At 38.7% G+C, this 21,707-nt stretch overlaps 2 protein-coding genes and 2 non-coding genes across 9 annotated transcripts; 1 reads left to right on the top strand and 3 right to left on the bottom strand.

Annotated features, from left to right (window-relative positions):
- Window positions 1-2,116: 2,116 nt before the first annotated feature.
- Window positions 2,117-9,238, bottom strand: LOC133822987 (uncharacterized). Of its 6 annotated transcripts, none has more exons than XM_062255505.1 (14): window positions 8,904-9,236; window positions 8,413-8,520; window positions 8,190-8,324; window positions 7,290-7,826; window positions 6,970-7,135; window positions 6,566-6,805; window positions 5,958-6,410; window positions 4,695-5,554; window positions 4,529-4,614; window positions 4,220-4,438; window positions 3,570-3,698; window positions 2,852-3,220; window positions 2,639-2,754; window positions 2,117-2,402 (listed from the first exon to the last, which is right to left on the bottom strand). In XM_062255505.1, exons 1-14 carry the CDS (start codon window positions 9,009-9,011, stop codon window positions 2,287-2,289), a joined length of 3,642 nt encoding a protein of 1,213 aa, XP_062111489.1. In that variant the 5' UTR covers window positions 9,012-9,236; the 3' UTR covers window positions 2,117-2,286. The 6 variants fall into 6 exon arrangements, with proteins under 6 accessions (XP_062111489.1, XP_062111488.1, XP_062111487.1 ...); XM_062255504.1 differs by having other exon boundaries at window positions 6,566-6,817; XM_062255503.1 differs by having other exon boundaries at window positions 6,566-6,820.
- On the bottom strand, window positions 9,213-9,284 carry TRNAD-GUC (transfer RNA aspartic acid (anticodon GUC)). The gene has a single exon. It is a non-coding gene; the product is annotated as a tRNA-Asp (tRNA).
- A 10,381-nt stretch (window positions 9,285-19,665) lies between these two features.
- LOC133827947 (small nucleolar RNA R71) lies at window positions 19,666-19,775 on the bottom strand. The gene has a single exon (XR_009890596.1). It is a non-coding gene; the product is annotated as a small nucleolar RNA R71 (small nucleolar RNA).
- Window positions 19,776-20,066: 291 nt separating this feature from the next.
- LOC133824707 (uncharacterized) lies at window positions 20,067-21,459 on the top strand. Its single transcript, XM_062257675.1, has 4 exons — window positions 20,067-20,664; window positions 20,783-20,932; window positions 21,053-21,272; window positions 21,339-21,459. The coding sequence occupies exons 1-4, from the start codon at window positions 20,067-20,069 to the stop codon at window positions 21,457-21,459; spliced, it is 1,089 nt and encodes a 362-aa protein (XP_062113659.1).
- The last annotated feature ends 248 nt before the right edge of the window (window positions 21,460-21,707 follow it).

Genomic DNA, 21,707 nt, shown 5'->3' on the forward strand with positions numbered 1-21,707 from the left:
AAGGAATTTATGAGTCTTTTGAGATCCTTCACTGTGCGTCATGACCAGGCTTCCATGAGTTGAACACCTCCTTCGATCTGGGTGTTGAAGAGCTAATCTGAACTGACATGGGTCATGTTTAGAGTTTCACGAAGGCGATATGTTTGTCGCGCATCTCGAACTAAGTTATTGGTGCAAGAGGCAATCTGGAAACTATTTGGTTGTCGTAAGCTGTCAAGTTTAACTCGAGTCGCTCACTCCAGAGTTAGCAAGAAGCTCTATATGTACGCTTTTTTCATACACTTGTTTGTCAACCGTACCCCGTGCTGAGTAATTCAGCTCGTATTTTTGGGGTACATCAATAATTTTGAAATAAAAATAAAAATTATATTATTGAAAATCCAAAAAATACTTTTAGTGAGATAGTAAAAACATTATTTATATATATATATATCTATATTTTGGCTAAAATAACATATACTACAAGAAAAAATTAATACACATATGTAGGAAATAATATCTTGACGTAAAATATCAAAAATATTATTTTGTTTTATCTCAAAAAAAAATTGTTTTGTTAATTTATTATACTATAAAAGAAACATTAGGCTATTTTACTTAAAACAACACACAAAAAAGACATTTTCTTATGTCATGATAGGTCATTTTCCTCCCTTCCCTAACTATTTATAAAGTTTGGGTCCATATGGATGGCATGAAAAAGCAGATCTGTCAATTAGTACATTTAAAATTCATTTAATTTGTAATAAAATCTTCATTATTGTCGCAAACAAAGCGAGTTTTCATTCTTCATTAGATATTGAACGCGTTTCTTGCAACTAGTTGATTTTATGCGTAAAATCATTTTTAGCTTTTAAGAAAACCTGATGTGATTTCGTGACATTGATTACAAATTAACAATGACAGTTTGAGATGCGTATTGAATAACTAGAAAATTGAGGCGCCGGGTGCTGGTGTTGGCTATATGTCCTAGCACATTAGTCATATTTATTTGATTCTTTATACAGCTTTACAATTATAAGAGAAAAAATAAATACTTATGGTTCGAGAGTCGCACTATTCAACCCTTACATGGAGATTTATACGCATGCAGACATCAAATTGGAATATATTTCTTCCATTCTCATTATTATATGGACAGCAAATATTTGGTCCATCTGTTATTATGAGCTGTTAGTTATTTTCTTGGAAAATATTTTGGGTAAGATTGTACAAAAGTAGTTGGCATAAATTTTGATATTTTAAAACCAAGCCCAACTCTTTTCGTTTTCTTATTTATTATTATGCCATCCCAGTTGCACCAAACTCATGTTTAAATATTGCATATGACATTTGCATATGATTTTTTTTTCTGTATTCACATTCATCATTGTAGATTAATTTCACAGTTGAAATTGCAGAGTTGAAACCAAGTAATGAGTCACTGAAATAATTTTAGAGAATTTGCTTGACCTTGTCCATGTCAACAAACAATTCGAAATGCCCCTTATATTTTGTAAAATTTTGCAAATTCAAAATTTATATATGTAATAAATATGCATTATGTATTATAATACATTATATTAAATATAGAAATATTAATTATAAAAATAGTTGAAATGGAATAAAAAACTGTACTAAAATAGTATATACAAATAAAATATGAGAAGGTAACTATTTGGTACCCTGTGTTTTTACAAAGTATCATTTTAGTACTATCTGTTTTCAATAATACTCATACAGTACCCTGTATTTTAAAATCGTACATATTTAGTACTATAAACTCAAATTTAATTAATAAAATTTTACCAATTTAATCAAACTGCTATCAATTATGTAAGTTCTAAATTTAAATTTAATTACATATAACTGATAACAATTTGATCATATTGACAAAATTTTATCTATCAAATCTGAATTTAGAGTATCAAATATGTATAATTTTAAAATACAAAGTACCACATGAGCATTATTGAAAACAGAGAATACTATACTTTGCAAAAACATAAGGTACTCAAATGAATAAATTCCCATAAAATATTTATAAATAATAAATATAGAGTATTTAACACACTTCTCCAAGAAAAGTGCTACGATAATACCTCACAACCAATGATTAAAAACTTTGAATTGTGCAGATTATAAATGTTAAATTGATTTCGTTTTCTCCTTAAAAAAATGGACAGATTATTTACTTTAATTCACAAAGCAAAAGGCAAAAAAATTTCTGTGTTGCCTAGCTGAATGGGGACTTTAGTCGGAGACTAGAGCATGAAATGAAACAAAAACAATTTGCTTCGTTCTTACCTAGTTACTAATATTTTTCTGCGAATGCAGATATACCAGCAACTGACCATCCCCACCAGCAACGGCTAATGCACCTTTCATTGAATCATCAGTGGCAATACATGAAACATTGCTACCTGATACCGTTTCCAAAAAAAAAAAAGTTTAATTGAGAAAACATAAATGGTAAAACAGCAGTAATGTTTAGTCTCAACGTTAACACAAATATTAACATCAAGCAAAACATTTGGATACTGAAATAATCGCACAATGTCAAAAAGGAAAGATATTGCAATATATAACCAGGTTGGTTAGAACTTAGGAACATCTCACACAAGTAATACATAGTCTAACGCAATAATTGATGCTTTACCTCTAAAATGATGCAAAGTTCCGAGTTTAGTTCCAGTAGACAGTTCCCATATGTACACAAGCCCATCACTTGTGCCAATGATCCCGTGACCAGCTGAGGCTCCGATGGCAGCAGCACTGCATGAAGCATAATTTAATAAACACTTTAATGGATATCCAAATAAAGACTCGGAAAATTCAATTGTTGGGTGGGGAAATAAGTAGATTTTAGTACCTTGGGTCCAATGCACTTCCCATGATTACCGTATTTTTCACCAGTAGAGCAAGCCTCCACCATCCTACTGATTTTGTTTGATAATCACTTGATATATAGTCATGATTGACATCAGAATCGGGCATAACAGAGACAAGAAGCCATACAGCGACATCTTCCCCATCTAATTGTAAAGAGGAATCATTATTGGTCTGTTCTGAAAACCACATATTTGTTGCAGTTATCATTCTATGGACACATCCTTCTACGTTTGTGTCTCTGAAACTTTGGCCTTTCTTTTGCCAACTAAACAAACCGACTGGAATGAATTCACAAAAGGAAGTGCTTGATGTAGTGAACTTTGAAACAATGATGTGTTTTGAAATGTCCCTGAAGAAAAAACAATAATAGAAAATGCAGTCAATCATTAAGCAAGTCAAAATTCAAAGAAATAGAAATATCTCCTCTTAAGCATACTTCTCTTTTCATCCTTCCTACCTGGAGACTAAAATGTAACACAGGCAGTAGAGAAGACACTATTGAAAAAAATCAACATTGTAAAATATAAATGGGTTCAGTTATATGATTGCAAATATACATGAATTGTATCATGTATAAGTTTCTGTAGTGCTAACCAGCAGCTACAGAAAAAATGTATACTGGCCGGCTGTTCATCTAAGTCTAGGAATAAGAGGAAATCATACAGCTTCTAGCAATCTGAGAGTAGAAAAAGATTTACCATAAACTAAATTGTCCAAAACCATTATGGCCGAGAACAAGACTAGTGCACTTGGGAATTTTCTTTATCTCCACTATACCAGGGGATATAAAATCATTAGCAGGCAAGATGAACTTCTCAACCTGTGCACTGAAAGCATGGATTTAAAATAAAAATAAATTAGCATCCCTGAAATAAATGTGAATAAAAGGAAACAATCCAAATCTCATCAATATCAGAAATCATTGACAAAGTGACAGAACATCCGGATCAGATGCTAACAAAGTTTGCTATCATATAAACAGGAACAAATACACAAGCCCAAATAAGTAAATGAATTTGGTAAGAGTATAACAAGGTTCTTCCAATTGAAGAATGGCTGTTGTCCAGCAGTCAGTACTCTAAATCGTCAAACCAATCTTTCATATAAAAAAATGTAAAGAAAGAATGTGTGATGATTTAACTAGTTAAGATAAAGGGATAAGAGATGACTTGAGTGGATAGATAAATGGAATAGGTATAATGTCAAAGTCAAAGTATGTACAAGCCACCAAACATCCGACAACAGGTTCACTCCATAAGCAGAACCTAAATGTAACATTGCCAGAAAGGCCTGCACAAAGTCCGCGAATAGAAAGTAAAACTTGATAACATAGTACAATAAAACTCACCTCCATGTTGAATTCATAACCCACAGATGCAATCTCCCACTCTCTCCAACAGCAACAAGATGGTTGGGTTCACAAACCAAAAGATGTTGTAAACTCTCAGCTGTTGTCAGTTTTCCCACTACTGAAACATAACCAAGGTTTACTTCAACAATCTTCACTGCATTCCCCTCAAAGCTGCTTGACGCACATGCTGAGCACATACAAGGAATTCTCCCTTGTCTGAAAGGATGTAGAGGAAGTTATTTACCTAAAACTTCACTCTTCTTTCATTTACTTATTCTATATAATCAGAATCCATAAAGATCTAACCTGCAATAAGGAGTCCTTATGCTGTCAAGTAGAAGAAGATATTGGCCTCCTGGAGTGAACTGCAAACCAGATCTTTCAAGAGCAATCTGACAAAAGATAATACAAACCTCAGTAGACATTTGATACAGCAAACAAGCCTACAGCCTGTATACACATGACAACTTACTTCTCTACCAAAATAGTCTTTTAGAACCGGCAATGCTACTGATGTGTGACCCACAAAAGAGGGATTTCCAGCTGTGGGTTCTTGAGTTGCTACCTTGTAGATAAAAAGGGTCCTGTTCTTATCAATGAGAAGGCCACATAAAACACAAATGTGGATCTCTTTGCCTCCAGTGCTCACCATTAGGGACAACACAGGAAGTGGGTGGACATAGCATCCAACAAGGTCAAAAATACCAAGTAAATCCTTTTCTATGGGCATGCTTTTTGACTTGAAGTCTGGACTGTATTGAAATTCTTCGGCAATATATGAAGAGCTGTTGGAGTTACTTGTTGCCTGCTTCTTACATGATTCAGAACTCTTTGGCACTAAGGGATTCTCATGCCTTATCTCCTTGTCAACATGAAGACTAGACACACACATAATTGATTGATCTTGAGATACAGCAGAAACCATATTGTTTAGTAGACTTTTACAATCAGTTGTATGTATATATGCAGGAGTTCTCTTGGATGGTCCTGAAATCATGGATTCAGCACCAATAACATCTTTACGTGATCTGTCAGACCAGCCCATTTCCAATGCCTCCAGATTAGTAAAATTTCCTGTGGCAGTAGATGTTTCAGGGACACAACTATCCGCAAAAGTTCTGCATATAATACTTTCTGAGAGAGGGGCCCTGTATTTACTTTTCAGATTTACACAATGGACTTTTTTTCGTCTGGAATATACTAAACTTGGTGCTTGAGTGAATGACATGCTGTCAGTTTCTTCAACCATTGTTTTAACACCAGATCCTTCTAGTGGCATACTCAGAGAACTTAACATGCCTTGAGATTTGACATCATCATCTGTACTGACAGCTGCATAAAAAAACCCAACATATGTAAGATAAACTTTCAAAAGAAATATTATATGGCACACCTTGAGAAATGCAAGTTAAAACCGATTTGATATACCTAAATCAATTCCGTGAAGGAAATGAAAAAGTATTTATGGCTACCAAGATCTGATCTACAAACTTTAAATTTTCTAACAAAATCATTGTAAGGACCAAGAGGTGACTTTAAATAGTATAGGTTGTCTAGTTCAGGCACAAAATAGTTAGCTACTAGGTGTAAAGCCTTTTTTGCCAGTTGAATAGATAAACATTTTCAAGGCATTTGAGAATTACTGAAAAATTATAGAAATTGGTTGGCCTGACATTAATGTAAATATTATCAGGTGCAGTTTTGATATCATTATCATGGGAACAAGTTACACTACCTCCTAAGTTTTCATCTATGCTCGCACAAGTATCCCTGATTTCTTCAGCAAATTCTTTTTGGTTGGAGATATTGCAACTTGGCAGACTCTCGGATATATCATCATCAGCCTGACAAAATGTTCCACTTGGCTCCACATTTACTTCATTATAACATAATTTATCTTTGCTTTCAATGGTCTCAAGACAACAATCTAATGGCTCGTTATGCTCCTGAACACCAATAGGGAGTCCAAGAGTGTTACAAGGGCTTGCTTCTTCGTGAAAACTAATTTGATCAGCATTGGAATCACCAGAGGGCAATATCTCATGATAAGATACTTGGTGAACACTCAGATGATCTGCTAAATTGTCAACCATGATGCATTTTCTTGCATCTGAAGAACCAAGACTTGTGCACTGGATATTCATCCGTTCCTTCATATCCACCATTTTATTTTCAGCATTCGTTACCGCTGCAATTGTGAGGGAATAAAATCTTAATACAATTAAGAAAATAAAAGTATATTAAGAAGCATAAAAGAGGATGACAAATAGAAAAGATAAAGTAAATCAGTTTGAAGTGTATTTTTATATAATAATTTTTTTTTTTTAAAAAAAACATGAATACCTTTGTTCTGGTTTTCAGAATGCACCCCACAAGACAGAATTTCCAAAGAGCTAACGCCAGCATTTTTCTTCCTTGAAGACTTCTTGAGCAAGGGAATTGCTTGGGGAAGCAGAAATTTCATCATAGACTTGGCAGTTTCTTGACCAACTGAATCATTGTCACTCTTTCCGGAATTGGACGTGCCTAATTCTTCTTCTGGATTTGGTTCACTCGCCAAACCTTCAGAAATGACCATGTCTGCTGCAATAATTTCTTCTTTTAACATTTTAAAACTTTTAACAAGGATACTTAAAATATAATAAAAAATATTATTTGCATTAAACAACTAGCAATTACAAATAGAGTAATTGAGATAACAAAATATTACTTGGGAAGACATTAAAGATAAATAATTCAAGTAATACCTTGCACAAGATCCAAGGTATCAGGAGCATAAAGTTCAATATCATTCTTGTCGCGGCAATCTCCTGGACCTTTAGAAATATCTTGCACAAGATCTAAGGAATCAGGAGCATAAAGATCAACTGAGTTCTCGTCAGGGCAATCTCCTGGACCTGGTAACCTGTCAAGCTGGGAGTAAGAATGTTTCCCGTGTTAAAGCATTTACCACAGTACTATGATCCCAACTAATTTTCCCACAACTAAATACTTTTTTTTTGGCATCACTAGAAAAGCCCAGTTTTGCAACATTCTGATAAGCAAAAGAAAAATGAAATGTGCTCACGATATTTTCCTTGTTGGGCACTGTTCCAGTTAGACCAGTGGATGTACAATTTCCTGAAGTAATAAGCAGCATTGTTTCTTCAGCAGGGACGAGACTTTTAACGTGACTGGAGATGTCCAATGAATTTGATTGCAAGTCATTTTCTGAAACGTGACTCTTTTCTTCTTGAAAAGCTATTGAATTCATGGAAGGTGACAAGACTGGGGGATGTTTACAGTTAGCACTCTCTTTGTTCTCTTCTACTGGGTCTATAGCCTCAGCAACGTTTTTCAGATCTTCAGGCCTTGATCTTTTGCGGTTAACCTTGCTGGATGACTTTATACTGGTGATTTCACGTCTCCTACTTCTTTTTCCCGTGATATGAGAACTTGCCAAATATGGCAGGTTACATGCATCTGAGCCATGACTAATAAGATCTTCTTTAGGAGCCTCTGTGCAGGAGCTGGAGGATAATAAATTCTGTTCTGCTGTTCCACTAACATTTGCCACCATTTCTCGAAGTAATCTCTGAACAAATGGATTTTTAAATCCAAAAAACTGCATAAATATTGCAAAAAGAAAAGAATGTTGATTAAGCACGTCCTGTCCATGATTTAGCAACTAAGCTTGGGGTAGGGGTGACAAAAAAGTATGGAAAGGAAAATAGCAAAATGGTTAAAAACATGCTGTGTAAAGCAAATGAGAATAAGCACCGCATTTGATGAATTATCAGATTTTCAAGAGGAATAGCAAGGGATTTTTTTTTAAAAGAAAAAAAAGCTCCGACATAAGTTCCAAACAGTGTAGCTCCACGATTAACTACAGCGAAACAACTTCAGTCCATGCAAGTAATTTTGTGTAAGACATTCGTATAATCAGCACCATGTGTCACAATTTGCATGGAATGTTGCACTGTCATACCTCCACACCATCTATGTTGCACGAAAATCTCTTCCCATGCCAAATTTTCGTACGAGAAGAACAGTTCTTTTGGAATTTCTCCCACGAAATATCTGGAGTTTGCCCAGACGACGAATGTCCATCAGCAGAGGTAATCTATCAAAGTTCATTTACAATGTGTTTATTTCAAGTCTCTACAGGACCTCATAAGTCATTTTGAAAGTGAGAGGAGGTGACTGCATACCATGAATACAGGTCCTTTAGGACCCTCATTAATTTCCAATTTGTATACACTCCCGTTATGTGCTCGAACAGCTTGATACCCAACCGGATATGGATATCGATCTTTTCCCTAAAAATATCATCATTTAGTTAATTTCCATTGAAATTTGACGTAGAAATTAACAGGAGCAAAATGCCACATAACAGAGAAACATAACATTAAAGACTAAATCAGGTTACACTAGTCAATTTCAATAACAATTCTCTCTGAAGACAGTTCGTCTGAATAACGCGCTTCGTAATCCATACTATAAATCACCTTATCACCACCCAAATCTGGCCATAAATAAGTTTTTAACATTTCTATATAAAAAAAACAAGTCAGATTAACACACACACACACACACACAATTCCTGAACGAGAATCTGATTCTGAGGCATCTAATCGAAGATCAAAGCGAGTAATAACATGACATTTAAGCAAAATTGAAGAAGAAATGGAATAAATCAAACCCTAGAGGAGCTCCAGTACTTCTTCTCCCACGGACCACGATAGAGAGAGCCTATGGAGGTGATTTCTAGACCGTCTGGTTTATCGTCCATGCATTTGAGCTTCTTCATATTAAAAGCGCAGAGTATCTGAGCTCGTCAAATCAAAGCATCGCACTTCCCAGAAGAGTTTGAGAAGTTTTCAATGGCGGGAATGAAAAATCAGAGACTTTCGCGGCCTTTATACGCTTTCCCTCCAACACACCCAAACCCAAATGATTTTAAAACACAAAAACGGTGCCGTTTCAATGCATTGAAGAAAATGAAAAATTTCGCCGTTGCCGGGGATCGAACCCGGGTCACCCGCGTGACAGGCGGGAATACTTACCACCATACTACAACGACTTGGTGGTCTTTAGTTATGTCAAAGATTATTTAACAAAATAAATATTTTAAAAAACTTAAAATAACCGAGATTTGTATTTGTGATAATAAACACATTCCTTTCTTCTTTTTTTACCTATAAACGTAAAACATATTAATATTCGAAAAGTCAATTCTCGTATAATTTGTTAACTTTTCTTTTGTAGATAGTTTAATGAGAAAACCAAGTCACCATATTGTTTCCACCTTGCAATAAATATTCAATATCTTGAGTTCACCGTAGAAAATCCAGTATTCCTAGTTTACTTAAATCAAATACACTAAACATTGACTAAACAATATAAGAGTTTTAAGACTTTATTTGTGAGATATTAAAAGTCTACAATGTCTCCCGCTAGAAAAACATCGTAGGTAGAGTCATTGTAGATATTCAAAAATTAATTAGGAGATATTCACAAGAGTGAGTGTTTACCAAGTTTTTCAGAAACTAAAATTATAAAAGATAAGATAGCTTAAAAAGAAAGGATTTAGAGAATGCAAGCAAGGTTTTTACATGGTTGGGGCGTTAATGAGCCTTAGTCCGTGAGTCAGTTGTATTAGAGCTTAGAGAGCTTTTGACAATAGAGTTTCCTGCAACTTTTAGCAGAGTAATTGCTTACAAGAAAAATCTGGGGGCCCTCCTCAGTGCACCACTATTCGTATTTATAGGCACAGGAATGCACTGGGCTTGGGCCGGGCCCAATAAGGGCATAAATACCATTAGCTTCTCTGATGGGAGGAGCCCAATGCAAAGGATTAAAATATGAAACGTACAATAATCAAAGCTCATTGGGCCAAACCAAATAATATCTTACTCTAAGACATGAGACAAACTGGAGTTTCAGTCTGGGTTCTCTAGGCTAAGAGGAAGATTTGGGGGACAAGATCGGTCAGAGTTGTGGCGGCGCAGTTCTGAACCAACGGCGTACAATCCCGAGGTAGCCTCTTCTGCAAGTTTAAGCGTGGGGACAACCCCCACGCTTCATGGGACGATGTCAGTATCTTGGGCACTTTACCTCGCCAACCTCGGACAACCGATCCGGGTTCGTTTACCGACGTCCCCCTCCGTTCACGAAGGTCCCGGACCATTTACCAGGATCCCAGGCCGTTTACCAGGATCCAGGTCCGTCCATAGCGATCCCGGCTCCCATCTTGGATTCGCGAGCCGCAACCTTCTTTGTCGCGCCTCGGGACGTTGGGGGAAGCGGTTCCGGGTTCGCATCACTTGCCCCAGCGGAGGTCCCGGTTCGCAATCCCGGACCCCTTCGGGTCTTGCCCCGCCTTGGGCCGCCAACTAGGGGTGTTTGTGGTGTGGTTGGTGCGGTTTTTCTCTAATTTTTTGGACCGCACCACATATGCGGTTTGAACAAATTTCCAAACCGCAACCCGCACCGCATAGACCTCAAACTGCATAAACCGCACCGCAAAAATGCGGTGTGGTGCGGTGTGGTTTTGGCAGTTTATACCTATCACCAAATAATTTAACAATTAAATATTATAATTAAGAAATATTCATAATAAATCTCATAACCATAGAGTGTTTAACAAAATAATTAAATGTACAACAAGCTAATAAACTTTAAGCAAAACAATAAAAATATAACAAACTAATAACAAATAAAAAATGTAATATAAACGTAAATATTATTTTAATTAAGGATGAATATCTTTAGATTGAAGTATAATATGTGTTAGTATCTTATGAAACATTATATTTCTTTCTAGATATTGTGTATATTATATTATACTATATAAATATTTATGCATTAACTTTAAATGTAGTAAAATTGAAAAAAATAATATAAAAAATTTAATATATATAATGATGCGGGGTAGTGTGGTTTGAACCGCATTTATAAAATTTAAAACCGCAAACCGCACCGCACCGCGCGGTTTGGCAAAAATACAAACCGCAACCGCACCGCGAAGGGTTCTAAACCGCAAATTGCGGTGCGGTGTGGGCAGTTTTATGAACACCCTTACCGCCAACATCCGTTTTCCTCTCGCCAAATGGGCCCGATCTGGGCCTTAACTCGTAATCGGGCGAGCCACGGGCTTAGAGTGTGGATCCAGACACCCGGAAAGAAGCGGGGATAACAATTACCCCCCAAACCTTCACCTGGGCTTGCGCAGTGGAGGCTTGTCTCTCTCCCAGACGATCTCGTCACTTCCTGGTTTGTTTCCAAGGCGACGAACCCGCGGATGGTGGGGACTGCATGATGAACAATCATGGAATTAAACCCTGCTATGATGCACCAGGCTGAATCCAAAGGGCCCGGACTGTTTACCAGGATCCGGGTTTGTTTACTAGAGCCCCGGTCCATAACGAATGGTGCACGTGTTCCCTTGTCACTAGCGCATTGATGGCACTAGGTCTTGAAAGGCCAGCAAGCACCCTATTGGTTACCGTGCTAGGGGCTAGCGTGTTGGCTTGGTCTACGAAGCGTCCCATCCGCACGAGTGTTCCCATTATTACCTTTGCGACAAGGTGGACCGTTGGATGGGGCGACCTTTGAGGTGCTCTTTTTCTAGGTCGTTGGATCGATCAGGCCTTGGGGGTACCGTGATCCAGTACTTGAGTAGATCCATTAATGTTCCTGCACAATCCAGGACCGTCCAATAGGGGGGATCTCGCCTAACCGTTAGATCAAAACAACCTTATGGCTATTATAAATAGTCTCAGGTTTTCATTTGAAATCTTTACATTCTCATAAAAGAAAAACACTTAAAGGATCTTTTATGACCGAGCTTGCCGACGACATTTTCCATTGTCTTCTTCGTCTTCGTCGTCGCCTGTTCCTAACGCGCCCGATATCCACACCTTCGCCTGAGCAGACGACATCGACCTGCCCTATAGACGAGCATTTGGGCCGCCTTCACCTGTTCAAAGCCACGATTTTACCGTTGTTGTCATTGGAAACCCACCATTCTTCTCAACCGGCCTTTTCCAGTAAGTTTTCTTGACCTTCGCTTTTATTTTCTTGTGTTTGCCATATCGTCATATTCATATGTTTAGGTTGTTAAATCTTGCCTGCATTTAGATTGGCTATGGGTGCCTTAGAGTAGGTTAGGAAAAGAAAACTAGTCCAGACCGTCCCGGATCTCCTCGGGCTCCGGTGGTTCCCGGACAAGTTGCAATAGGCTGGCTTAGGAGAACAGCCAGATCCTTTCCTTTTCTTTTTTGTTCCCGATCAAGGTTCCACAAGTGTAGCAAAGGTCATTCCTAGCGCGGCTGTCGATCCCGGTGCAATTGGGGGAGTGGCATACTGCTGGACCAGATACTGCACCCCATATCCCGGAAATGTTTGGGCACTTGGTTGAGGTGTCGGCTGCCATCCGAATGCTTGGATGTGGGCCTCTCCCCAGTTAATGAAGCCTTGGGCCATTCTTATGAATTCCTCGAGGGTAGCCGCCTTGCTGCGTTGCATGTCGTCCCAGAGGGGAGATCCAACCCGAATCCTGGATTGCAGGGCCACCAGTCGCTGCCCGTCGTCCACCTTGGTCTTGGAGGCTTCCTCGGTGAAGCACTGGATGTAGGCCCTCAACGTCTCTGTGGGGAGCTGCTTGATGTTGGTGAGGGAACTGATCTGCATGTCCATCCTCATGGCGGCCACGAACTGTTTGCGGAAAGCCGACTGCATTCTGGACTAGGATTGGATGGATCTCGGCTTGAGCCTCTTCCACCATTCTTCAGCAGGTCCGCCTAGAGTAATTGAGAAACAGAGGCACTTGCCGTTGTCGTAGACGTGGGCTACCATCATCAAACGATTATAGCGCGGTAGATGATCTCTGGGGTCGGTGTTCCCAGTGTAGGCAGGCAGACTCGGCATTTTGAATCCTTTGGGGAGCACCACATCCAGGATGTGCTTGGCGCAGGGCTCCTTTTCTTCCTCGTTGGAATCAGTGTCTGCTCCCTCCTGCTTGCGGGCCAGGCGGTCCGTGACTTTCTTTAAGGCGGCCAGCTATTCCATGAATTGTTTGGTCGTACCATCTTCTAGGGGAACTCTCTTGTTCCTTCTGTTGTTGAGATCATTTCTCAAATCGCCATCTCGGGGGCGGATCTTTTCCTTGCAGGCCCGCTCCTTTCGAGCATTCAGCCCATCGCACAGGTCTACCCGAGATGTATCATCCCCGGAACTGGGGGCGTTTGGCTCATCATTCTGCTGGAGCTCCTGGTTGCGCTGGTTCACAAAAACGCTTGGGTGGAAAGACCGTTCCAGTCCAGTCCGCCCTGGGGCGGGCTGGGGCCTGGTACCCTAAGGGCGCGTCCCTCGCAGATTGATTGGGCGGCCCTGTCCTGGGATGGGGCACACCTTCTCTTTCCTAGGGAACGGCTGGGGATGGGTCCCAGTCTTCTGGACAGGAGGGATTCCACTCTGGGGGTTGGCTTTGGCCTTCCCTTTCTCCTGAGCCGGATTAACTGGGTCCTGTCCGAGATCTTGTCCCGGAGTAATGATCGGCCTCGCCTCTCCAGGCGCACCATTCCTAGCCTGCGGAGCGGGTGGCTGTGTTCCTGGAGGCAGAACGACTGGAGGGTTAGCCGCTAAGCCTTGGGCGACTATGAAAGCTTGCAGGGCTTGGAGGGACTCTTGAATCCGTTGAGTGGCTTCCTTTTGTTCGGCAATCCTGGCCTCTTGGTCCAGGACCTGCTGTCTCAGTTTAGTCACCTCCGGGTCCTCCTGGTTGGGGTCTACTTCTTCAGGGATCACAGGATCCTCAGCTTCGAAATCATGGTATTCCCCCTCATTTCCCTCCTCTTCCACATAGTAATCTTCCTCATATTCTGCCCCGCCTTCGTAGTTCTGCGATTCGTCAGGCTGGGATATCTGATGAGGTGTGTCTTCAGATCGACCCTGAGGGAAAGGTTGGCCGGGCAGTGGCTCTCCATCACCTTGTTCTTGATTAGTAGGGTCGAAAGTGGTGTGTCTTGTGTTCACCATTGTTGTAGATGTTCAAGATCAACTCTAGCTTTCTCAGGCTCTCAATGAAAGCACCAAAATGTTTACCTAGTTTTTCAGAAACTAGAATTATAAAAGATAAGAGAGCTTAAAAAGAAAGGATTTAGAGAATTCAAGCAAGGTTTTTACATGGTTGGGGCGTTAATGAGCCTTAGACCACGAGTCAGTTGTATTAGAGCTTAGAGAGCTTTTGACAATGGAGTTTTCTGCAAGTTTTAGCAGAGTAATTGCTTACAAGAAAAATCTGGGGGCCCTCCTTAGTGCACCACTATTCGTATTTATAGGCACAGGAGTACATTGGGCTTGGGTCGGACTGACCTGGGCCCAATAAGGGCATAAATACCATTAGCTTCTCTAATGGGAGCCCAATGCAAAGGATTAAAATATGAAACGTACAATAATCAAAGCCCATTGGGCCAAACCAAATAATATCTTACTCTAAGACACGAGACAAATTGGAGTTTCAGTCTGGGTTCTCTGGGCTACGAGGAAGATTTGGGGGACAAGATCGATCAGAGTTGTGGCTGTGCAGTTCTGAACCAATGGCGTACAATCCCGAGGTAGCCTCTTCTGCAGGTTTAAGCGTGGGGACAACCCCCACGCTTCATGGGACAATGTCAGTATCTTGGGCACTTTACCTCGCCAACCTCAGACAACTGACCCGGGTTCGTTTACCGACGTCCCCCTTCGTTCACGAAGGTCCTAGACCATTTACCAGGATCCTGGGACATTTACCAGGATCCAGGTCTGTCCATAGCGATCACGGCTCCCGGACCTGGTGGATTCGCGAGCCGCAACCTTCTCTGTCGCGCCTCGGGACGTTGGGGGAAGCGATTCTAGATTCGCACCACCTGCCCTGGTGGAGGTCCTGGTTCGCAATCCCAGACCCCTTTGGGTCTTGCCCCGCCTTGGGCTGCCAACATCCGTTTTCCTCTCGCCAAATGGGCCCAATCTAGGCCTTAACTCGTAATCGAGCGGCCCACGGGCATAGAATGTGGATCTGGACACCTGAAAAGAAACGGGGATAACAGTGAGAAAGATCAGAGGCCTTATTCTTCTCAGACTCTCCACCTTCTCTATTTTCGGTTCCTCTTTGATGGTCTACTTCCAAATCCCATTTGGAAACATTGAAAAATATCATCAAGCACAAGAAAAAATAACCATAAGAGCAATCAATATAAGTTTAATTTATCAAACCCAAACACCAAAAAAAAAAAAAAAACTGAGTGAGAGAATCCTTACCATTTGACCTCACCCACTGCCTAAGCCCGTCCTGCCTTCATGCTCCACCAGCGCCCACGACGCATTGGTGGCGGCGAACCTTGTTTGCGCACCTCCACCGCCGCAAGCATCATCACCTACACCGCCGTTGACTTGCACCAGTGAGAGACAGAGAAAGAGAGGGAGAGAGGGAGACGCATTCGAGAGAAAGAGAGAGTGAGAGATGGGAATCAAAAGGGGTGCGACTAGGGTATTAACGCGAGAGAGAGATAAAGGGACATTAAAGGGTATTTAATGTATTTTCAAATAAAAAAACATATTAAAGGGATATTGATAACGCGGGAGAGAGAGATGATTAGCTATTTGTTTTGTTTTTTTAATAAAAATGAAAATAAAATTTATAATTAATAATAATAAATGCATTTGTATTAAACCACTTGTAAGGTCTCCAAGTGAGAGACGTGCTAGTTGTGTGTAGGGACTTCCAATGTCTCCCACTGGGAGACGTGGGACACATGGCACGTTTCCTAGTGGGAGACGTTGTCCTCCATGGACATATGTTAGGCCTTAGTTTTTCAACGTCTTTCCATTTTTTTAATGTATTACAATTTTAGTCATTAATAAAAAGTTTCAATATCTCCCAACATAAGACATTAAAAATCTTTCCTAATTTTTAACATCTTACACCAATGGTGTAAGACATTGTAGGGAGTCATTGAAAGTAGAATTTGTTGTAGTGATTAAAGTTTTCTAACATGTAGAAGGTTTACTTAATAACTTTTACACTATTTTATCACATGTTTTAAGTCTTGTGTATAATAATATATATTTAAGATCTATTTAAATCTAAAAATTCAATTATAATATCTTTCCATACATAATTTATAATCTAGTATAAAATTAATAATCAAAATGAGGGATTATGATTAGTATTACTTGAGAGTGATTCTACTGTTGTGACCTCTTGGATAGCTAAGAATTCTGATTTCCATGCTTGTAGGTATATATTTATGATGTTGTTAATTTATTAGTTGTTGTTGGTGAAGGTCTTTGTTGCTCCATTCAATGTTGTACTAATAGAGTGGCACGTGAATTAGCTACTTCTATTACTAGTTTTATAGGATAATATATTTGGGTAGATCCCTACCCCACCCTATATGTTCTTCGACAACAGTTGAATTTTGATCATTTATATAATGAATGTATATTTCCTAAAAATAGAAAATGAGGGATTATGAAAACTTGAGGTTACATACACTGTTGCTGCATAAATAAAAGTAGAACGAATTTGCTGAATAAATTTTATGGGTTGAGTCGCGAACTTAGTCATTTTTTTAAGACATTTCATGACTTTGTCCAAATTGTGCACAACAACCTATCAACCATGTCATCCTCATGATAAAACAGCACATGGTCTCTGTCTTGGTATCCCCCTGCACTTAAGAATATCGTTCTACGTACACCCAATTAATGGTCGAAAACACTAAAAGCAAATGTCTTTTAGAAAATTTAGGATGTTGTATCATTCTCTTGATCTGTCTTTTTATCGAGTAAAAAAAAATAGACTCTCAAAATAGGAAAAAGAAAATGTTCATGAAGTGGGAGAAGTCATGGTACACGTTCAGAAAAAATGGGAGAGAGAGTAGGAATGAATCAGTCTCACATTTGACATAAAAAAAATGTTTCTAATAAATAAAAAAATACTTGTTTTATTAAATCATTTTTCAGCAAAAATAATAAGTGTCACACCATACCGACCAGCCTAGGTTGGACGGCGGCACGCGTGGTGGTCAAGTATGTTTCTCCTCACCCATGCACACAAAACTACATACCCCTTGGGGCACATCCCCAAGGGTAGAACTCCCACTCAATACACATCCATAAAATAGTGTTCTAAATTCATGTGGGACTCTTTCTCTTTTAGCACACAAAAGACACTTTTATATTTTATGATTATTTTTAAATAGTTTACAAAAAAAAATACCAACATACATAGAGACATTCCAGTAGTTAAATTTGTGAAAGAAAAAATGGTTACATCTTACATACACAGACACCAAACTTGTTTTCCAAGTAAAGCCTTATTGAATAATTCCATATCTCGGAATGGCATCTGCCTTTATCATTGGGTTTGCAAAGCAATTTCCAAGTAGACCAATGCATTTTCTTTCTACCTTTTCGTAGAGCTCTATTAGGTATATTTAAGTATGATTTTAGAGTGTGTTTTAAATCTTTAAGGTGGTTTGGTGTAGTATTATGCTCGTGTTGGTGTGTATTTTCATGACTAAGCAATTAATCAAGGGATGGAGTGGATGTGGTGTGAAGTGTGCTAAATTAAGGATGATTTTGGTGGTTTTTGCATATAGTTTGATGATTGGATGTTATTGGATGCCTAGAGAGACCACAACAGTGAAAATGGAGTTCAAAATGTGAGTTAAAAATATTGAACAATAGGGTCGTGATGCTTGTAAGTAGAGCCGAAACGCATGCAAAGTTAGAGAGGCTGCTTTATCCTGAAAATGGAAGGGTTGTGACGCTAAAGAAGACAGAGGCTAAAGAAATATGGGCAACTGGAGGCGGGCCATGACGCTTGAGTCCGTACAGCGTACGTAAATTGTATTTTTATGAGGAAAGTCTTTTCACAGGGTATCACTAGGGTTACTATAAAACCTTAATTTTGAGTGATTCAAATCACTTCTGACCGCTGGAGAAGAGGAACTTGGAGATCAAGATTGGGGAATTCACCAAGAGTTTTTCTTTTCTTCTTTAATTTCTCTTTTTCCTATGTTTTTTTTCTAAATAAATGGATGTTATGAATTTAGTTATGACCTAATTTTATTTTCTAGGGTTTTAATGTAGTCTCTTGATACTTTATTATTAGTTAATAAAATTTCTATGATTTTTTTTCTTCATTGTGATCTATTCAATTTATGCTTAATGAATGTGAGTAATTTGATGTTGTTATTTTCATTCCTTATGAATTAAATTCAAAATCTGAGAGGTGAGAGTTAAATATGCTATAGTTTAATAGACATAGATTTTGATATAGGATGAGAGTACCTATATGGTTTGTGTAGCTTTTAGAATTTCTATTCGTAATGCTTGCCTTATGTTTGGAATTTATCACAGAGATGTAGAAAATTTACATATAGGTTAAGAGATTTATATATCCTAATAAGAATATAGATTGTATTAGTAAATCCGCCATCACAATAAGAGAAAGAATAGTGAAATTGTATTGATGAAATAATAAAGTGCATAGATGATGAAATTAAATACCCTAGGTTTTCATCCGTTGAATTAATTTTGCTTTTATTTGTTTAAGTTATTAGTTTTGTTAATTCTTGTTTCTGTTCTTGATATTCTTGAATCTAAGTTTTATTAGCCAAATAGAATTAGAAAGTTAATTATTGGTAGTTAATAACAATCTCTGTGGAACGATACTCTACTTAACTCTATTATTACTTGTCATACGATTGTGTATACTTTCACATTGAAATTATCGCAACAAGTTTTTGGCATCGTTGCCGGGGATTGTTTTATTGATATCAAAAGAATTAATTTTTGTTCTAATTTGGTTGTTTTTCTTTTTATAATTCTAACTTGGTTAGTGTCTTAATTCTCTTTTCTCGGGTAGTTTTGGTTTATGCAACGAGGTAAAACAACTAAGATATTACCGGTGAATCCTAAGATTGAGAGAACCTGTAGACAGAGCCAGAAGAATAAGAGGTTGGAGGCAAGGATGGCTGCAAATCAAGGGAATGCAGTAAATAATGTCGCCAACAATGCTGAAGGTGCAGCGACTGTTGAGATAGGCAAGAACGTTAAGAGATTATGTACTCCCTACTGTTGCAAGAATGCATTCATGCATTTGACACCCCATAATTGCCGCTAACAATTTTGAGATAAAGCTGACAATACTACAAATGGTCAAGTCCACCATTCAGTTTGGTGGATTACCTACGAAGGACCCAAACATGCACATAGCTAATTTCCTAGAGCTGTGTGCAACTTTTAAGATGAATTGGGTGAGTGACGATGCTATCAGATTAAGGTTGTTCCCATTCTTACTGAGGGAGCGAGCCAAAAGTTGGTTAAACTCTTTGCAGGCCAACTCTATAAACACTTGGGAGGATCTAGCACAAAGGTTTCTCACCAAGTTCTTTCCTCCATCAAATGCTGTAAGGTTGAGAGGCGAGATCAATAACTTCTTCCAAAATGATGATGTAGAATCATTATATGACGCATGAGAGAGGTTTAAGGAATTGTTGAGAAAGTATCCTCATCACGACATTGAGAAGTGGATGTTGGTCCACAATTTCTATAATGGGTTGTGCACTACTACACGCACCATCATTGATGCGGCAACAAGAGGAGCATTTTTATGGGTAAAAGTGCTAATGAGGCCTATGCATTGTTAGAAGAAATGACCATGAATAACTACCAATGGGTTGATGAGCGGCCTACTAGTAACAGAAAAGTAGTTGGGATTCATGAATTAGATGCTATCATAGCGTTAATTGCTCAAGTTGCCACCTTAACTAAGCAGCTGCAGAAAAATAATATTTTAGCTCAAACCATGTAGATGCAGACGGTGTGTGAAAGGTGTGGAGTTTCCCATCCTTTTGAGCATTGTATGGCAGCAGAGGTGAATAATTCTATCCATATGGAGCAAGTGAATATGCTCGGAAGTTATAATAGGCAAGCCAACAACCCTTTTTCAAACACTTACAACCCAGGGTGGAGGACTCACCCTATTTTTTCATGGAGAAATAATCAAGGCCCTCAACAACAATCTCAGCAGCCCATGTCTCAAGCTCCATCTCAAGAAATGTCACAACCACCGGTTTCTCAAGAGAAGGCTAATGAATTACAAGCTGCATTGTTAACCTTAACCAACACTCAGACTCAGTTTATGACTGAAAATAGAGCATCCACCAGAAATCTAGATAGTCAAATTGGTCAATTGGCAAGTATGTTGGATAACTGGCCCCAAGGGACTTTGCCTAGTAATACTGTAGTAAACCCAAAGGAGCAATGCAATGCAATATCCTTGAGGAGTGGTAATGAGTTAGAAGAGCTAGTCAAGAAGTCTATTCTGTTACCAAAAGTGGCTGATGATAAGAAGAATAAGGTGGAAGAAAAGGTTAATGAGAACCTTGAGAAGAAGCAGTCACCTGTGAGTTTTGAGCACCACATAAAAATCCCATATCCTCAGAGGCTTCAAAAGAAGACGCTTAAAAAAAAATTCCAAGTTCTTAGATGTTTTTCGAAAACTTCATATTAACATTCCCTTCGCAGAAGCCTTAGAACAAATGCCGAGTTATGTGAAGTTCATGAAGGAAATCTTGTTGAAGAAAAGGAAATTAGAGGACTATGAGACAGTGGCACTTACTGAGGAGTGTAGTGCAGTACTTCAAAAGAAACTACATCCCAAGCTTAAAGATCCGGGTAGTTTCACCATTCCATGCTCTATAGGGAACTCAGTGGTGACAAAGGCTTTATGTGATTTAGGGGCTAGTGTGAATCTAATGCCTCTATCTATTTTTCCTAAGTTGAAATTGGGAAAAGCTCGACCTACTACTGTGTCCTTACAAATGGTGGATCTTTCAGTTAAACATCCTCATGGAGTGATTGAGGATGTACTAGTAAAGGTGGATAAGGTCATCTTCCCTGCAGATTTTATTATTCTTGATATGGTGGAGGATGAAAATATTATGATTATTCTTGGAAGGCCATTTTTAGCTATTGGTAGAGCACTAATTGATGTTCAAAAGGGGGAGGTGAAGCTGTGAGTGTAGAAAGAGGAGGTAACATTTAATGTTTTTGTAGCAACTGAAATTCCAATTTGTTGTAGAGTTGATGTGGTAAATAACGAGGGTGATAAGTTACAAATCACTAAGAAGAAATTAATGGTTGAAGGAGGAATGCGAAAAAATCATCATAGAGTGAAAAGGATCATTAGTGAGAAAGCTTGATTGATACATGAGCGGTATAAAGTCCAAAAAATATGCAATATTAAAAGAAGAGCGCCCACTCATGGTACTATGGTTCTCAAGGACTTGAGGGGTGGCTTGGATCTGAGTTGAGTCTAATAAGGAGGTTAGCGTTAGGCTAAATGACGTTAACGATAGCGCATTTGGAGGCATCCCAATCTTTTATTTTCATTTCTTTATTAGTTTTATTTAAGTTTTAGATTATGAACATTTTAATTTTAGTATTTTGA

The sequence above is a fragment of the Humulus lupulus genome, chromosome 3 (genome assembly GCF_963169125.1).
Source record: "Humulus lupulus chromosome 3, drHumLupu1.1, whole genome shotgun sequence".
NCBI classification, from domain to species: Eukaryota; Viridiplantae; Streptophyta; class Magnoliopsida; order Rosales; family Cannabaceae; genus Humulus; species Humulus lupulus.